Source organism: Sinocyclocheilus rhinocerous, unplaced genomic scaffold (assembly GCF_001515625.1).
Source record: "Sinocyclocheilus rhinocerous isolate Xijiao unplaced genomic scaffold, SAMN03320098_v1.1 scaffold269, whole genome shotgun sequence".
Lineage (NCBI taxonomy): Eukaryota > Metazoa > Chordata > Actinopteri > Cypriniformes > Cyprinidae > Sinocyclocheilus > Sinocyclocheilus rhinocerous.
Window position 1 is genome coordinate 988,463 of NW_015652298.1, and position 4,609 is coordinate 993,071.

The following is a 4,609-nucleotide window of genomic DNA, read 5'->3' on the forward strand; positions in this document are numbered from 1 at the left end:
AATATGGCTGGGGGATGCTGCACACTGGTGGTGGACGAGGAGATCCCCCTGACAATGTAAAGCGCTTTGAGTGCCCAGAAAAGCGCTATATAAATGTAATGAATTAATAGTTCCCTGGGACAATGAATAATAATTGTGTCCAAAATATGACTGTATGTATTTTTTAATTGGTTTAAATGTATGTTTTAGTTTCCAGAATTGTATTCATAGTGGTTTCAAATGCTTTTGAAAATACATACTGTATATATATATATAGTTTAAAAAATATTTTTTTCAACTAAACAAAATGTAATGTGGAATAACATAAAACATCTTAATCATTTTCTAAATAATTTTTACATTGAAATTATGTTTAAAAACATTTTTACTACAAATATCATGCATTATTGTGTCATAAATATTATTTAAAAAAATGTGTGGAGTTGCACCACATGACATTTTACATCATGAACTAACCCTACCTTGTTAAAAATAGATACAATTATCAGAAGGTAATGAAACTTGTTGACCTTTACTCTCTGATATCATTTCCATATATATATTTTTAAATTATTATTATTATTATTATTTATTTGTATTTTTTTTGGTTGCACCACATGACTTTGAGTTTGTGAAGAAAAGTTTTTATCTTTTTATAATATGTTAACAAAAGTGCTTCACTGCTTATTAATTTTGTTTTCCTAGTTTTTTTGTGCCATTACATTGTAATTTGTTGCCCATATAAGATAAAGTTTACTTGTTTAAAACCATCAGAAAGTTAATTCACTAGCCCTGGGAATTCTTGTGCCTGAAACTAGCACAGAAAACCAATCATATCGAATAGTTCTTATTGACCTAGACCTCCTTATGGTGTTTTTTCTTGGGTTGTACTTAATTACTGCTGTTGTGTAATCAATGAGTTCAACATCTTATAGTTTGATGTCATCTTTATTGTCTATTTCAGGGGCATACAGGGAAAGAACTGCGGCACTATCATCTTATCTGCTGAAGAACTGGGGAACTGCAGGGTGAGTCTGTCACTCAGTGTGTCTTTAGAGGGCCACATAGTGTTGCATTCATGGTTTTCTCTCTTCAAGGACAGGCAGAAATGAGTTTTAAGCAGATGCCTGCAATTTACTCTGTGGCCTTCAATTAAAAACACTCGGTCTCATTAAAGCCCAGAGTGCCGCTGTGCAGATAGAAAACAGCTTCCTAGTTTATGAATTTATCCATGCAAAACAAAAAATATTGACTCTTGTCTTGAATGTGAGGATCTTTAAAATAGAAAAATACTACTTATTTTAAAAGGTCACGGATGCGTGTGAGCATTTCTCAACAGAGCATGATAAACTGCAAGGCAAAGAAACCAATTATTTTTTTTTAAAAAGAGGCCGTCAGGTCAGCGTGGTGGACAGTGGATCCTCTCAAAGAGGTGTGCGCAGATGGAGGCAGGGAACTGTTGTGTTGAATGAAGTCCACATCATCAGTGTCCAGCATGTAATAAACAGAGATCTTATTTTTCCCCCCACATTACCTCCAACATAAAAAAAAAACCTCAATACATAATTAGTGTATGTCACCTATGTACAGAATAACCTTTTCGGAGTAAAAAAAAAAAAAAGATAATAAAAAAAATAGATATAGATACATTGTACACATTTACATGAGCAAACAAAACATTACAAAAAAAAATTAAGTACATACAGTGCACATACTGGTACTCCATACACTTTTGATCAAAATTAAACCACAATCATAAGGACAACTTAATGATTAGATTGGGCGACTACAGAAGAAGAGTTCACCTAATCAGGAAAAAAAAACTAATAAAAGGGTCCCAAGTTTCAGAAAATATGCCAGTATTGCCCTTTATTGTGTACCTAATGTTTTCCAGATGAATAATATCTCGCAGCCAGTCATCAAAAGATAGAGGAAGACTTTGTTTCCATAGCAGAAGAATACGCCGTCTAGCTAATAATTTTAATAAAGCAAAAGCTTTTGCAAAACATCCAGGCAAACCTGTGACATTTTGAGGAAGTCCAAAAAATGCAACCAATGGACAAGGCTTGATCCGTGATTTTGTCACCGAGGAAAAACATTTAAAAATTGATAGCCAAAAAGAAGTTATAGATGGACATAACCAAAACATATGTATTAAGTCTGCAGGGGCCTGATGACAATGTTCACATATAGGGTCAACATTGTGTCAAATTTTTGCCAACCTCACTTTTGTCCAATAAATTTGATGAATAAATTTTAATTGGATAAAACTATGTCATGCACAAATAGAAGAGGTATGGATACAGGACAAGATCTGGCTCCAGATCTCATCTTCAAATGTGAGGCAGAGGTCCGACTCCCACTGTTGCTTAATAAGAGAGAGACATGGGGTAGAAATAGAGGAGTTCAGCCTGTATAGAGTAGACAATATACCCTTTTTATCTATGGGTATTTGATCTAGATGGGATTTTGGTGGAAGATTCGGAAAGTTGGGAAATTCGTTTTTAACAAAGCTGCAAGTATCGAAATTGCAAGTATCGAAAAAAGTGAAGTGTGAGTGACGTGACATGTGGCCAAGTATGTTGACCCATACTCGGAATTAGTGCTCTGCATTTACCCATCCAAAGTGCACACACACACCGTGAACACAAACACGGAGCAGTGGGCAGCCATTTATGCTGCGGCGCCAGGGGAGCAGTAGGGGGTTCGGTGCCTTGCTCAAGGGCACCTCAGTCATGGTATTGAAGGTGGGAGAGAGCGCTGTACCGTCACTCCCCCCACCAACAATCCCTGCTGGTACGAGACTCGAACCCGCAACCTTTGGGTTATGAGTCCGACTCTCTAACCATTAGGCCACGACTTCCTAGTGAACACTAGGAAGGGTGAATTTTTGTGTTAACTGAGAAAAGCTTGGAAAAATATTATCAATGTAGATATCATTGACAACTGCGATACCTGCTCTCTGCCAAATATTAAATGCTTTATCATTAAGAGAGGGGGGAATATAGAATTATGATTAATAGGTGAAACCAATGGCAAATGTTGGAGGCCAAAATGGTTTCGAAATTGGGACCAAATTCGTAATGATTGCCGGACAATGGTATTTCCGTATGGAAGACGTGAGATAGCAGTAAGAGGGCCACACAGTAGTGCGGCTGGTGAGGCTGGGGAGCAAGAACCCTCTTCAATACTGACCCAAGCTGGGACCCAATCACAGAGCCGAAATTACTCTGAAACCAGAACAGTGTAGAATGTATATTTGCCGCCCAGTAGTAAAATAAGAAATTAGGAAGGGCAAGCCCACCCTCAACCTTTGGTTTCTGAAGTATGTCCCTCCGAATTCTGGCTGGTCTTTTGTTCCAAATAAAAGATGTGATGTGTTGGTTTAAAGTCTTAAAGAATGATTTAGATATAGAAATTGGAATGCACTGAAATAAATACAGAAATCTAGGCAAAATATTTATCTTTACTGAGTTCACATGTCCAGCCAGAGAAATGGGGAGGGCTGACCAGCGAGATTAGCTTTAAAGAGATCTAAGCACTTACGAGTAATTGTTATTCCTAAGTATGTAAAACTATGAGAAGCAACTTTGAACACTGAAACGCTTGTCGGTAAATTAGAAATTTGAGAATTTATAGGGTAAATCTCACTTTTACTTACATTCAATTTATAACCAGAAAAGAGGGTAAAATAATTTATAATTCTCAGGATATCGGGTAAAGAAACAGCCGGATCAGAGATATAGAGCAACACATCATCAGCGTATAGTGAGATTTTGTGAACTTTTTAAAAGTTTTTGAAGAAAACTTCAAATGGTCTTGCCATTTTGCATATTCTAGATAGCCTGACCTATCTCTTCTGTGGAAAAGGGTGATTCCAACTCTTCTCTCATAGTGTCTGAAATTGTAGGTATAGGCAAATGTTAGAAAAAAAAACTTTCCATAAGGGATCCATCAGAGGGAGATTCAGAATTGTATAGTAAAGAATAATAATCTTTAAAATATGTGTCACCCCTCTCCCCCGGGTCCTCACCGCCACAACTCGTTCTTGTTTCGAGTGGGTCTCGAACCCGGGTCTCCGGCATGGGAGGCGGACGCAATACTAACAAGGAGGCTAAATGACTGCAGCCTCTAGCGTCAGTCGCTAGTGCGTCTCTTGAGATCAGGGGAGTGAGGTTTAACCTGCACAGCACCTACTCGCTGGCCTCCGTTACATATGCAGTAATACTTTTAGGATCAGTCATCAAATTACCATCAGAGGACCGAATCTGGGAAATTACATTTTTTAGCTCTTTTCTTTTAAGTGAAATGCAAGAGGTTTGCTTGGCTTTTCGCCATGTTCAAAAAATACTTGTTTGGATTTCAGCAGTAACTTTTCAGCCTGGTGAGTTGATAACATATTAAAATCAGACTGAAGTTTGAGTCTCTTTTTGTAAATTTCAGGATCCGGAGAAGTTGCATAAGCCAAATGGAGTGTAGTGTTAGTTCTGGCAGGTCACGTTAGTCAAGCTCGCATCAGCTGACACTCAGCCGATCCACGTCTACCTATAGGATCACGACACCAATCATAATTCCCTTCATAAGGTCCCTTCAGTCATTATTCAGCAGCTATCGCTTCGCTCAGGAACTA

At 37.7% G+C, this 4,609-nt stretch overlaps 1 protein-coding gene across 1 annotated transcript in view; it reads left to right on the plus strand.

Annotated features, from left to right (window-relative positions):
• Positions 1 to 4,609, plus strand: part of LOC107714485 (copine-5-like) — a 181,590-nt gene that overhangs the window by 107,418 nt on the left and 69,563 nt on the right. The window contains exon 7 of the mRNA XM_016520328.1: positions 944 to 1,007. Within this exon, the coding sequence (XP_016375814.1) occupies positions 944 to 1,007 (64 nt within the window). The remainder of the gene's footprint in view (positions 1 to 943; positions 1,008 to 4,609) is intronic.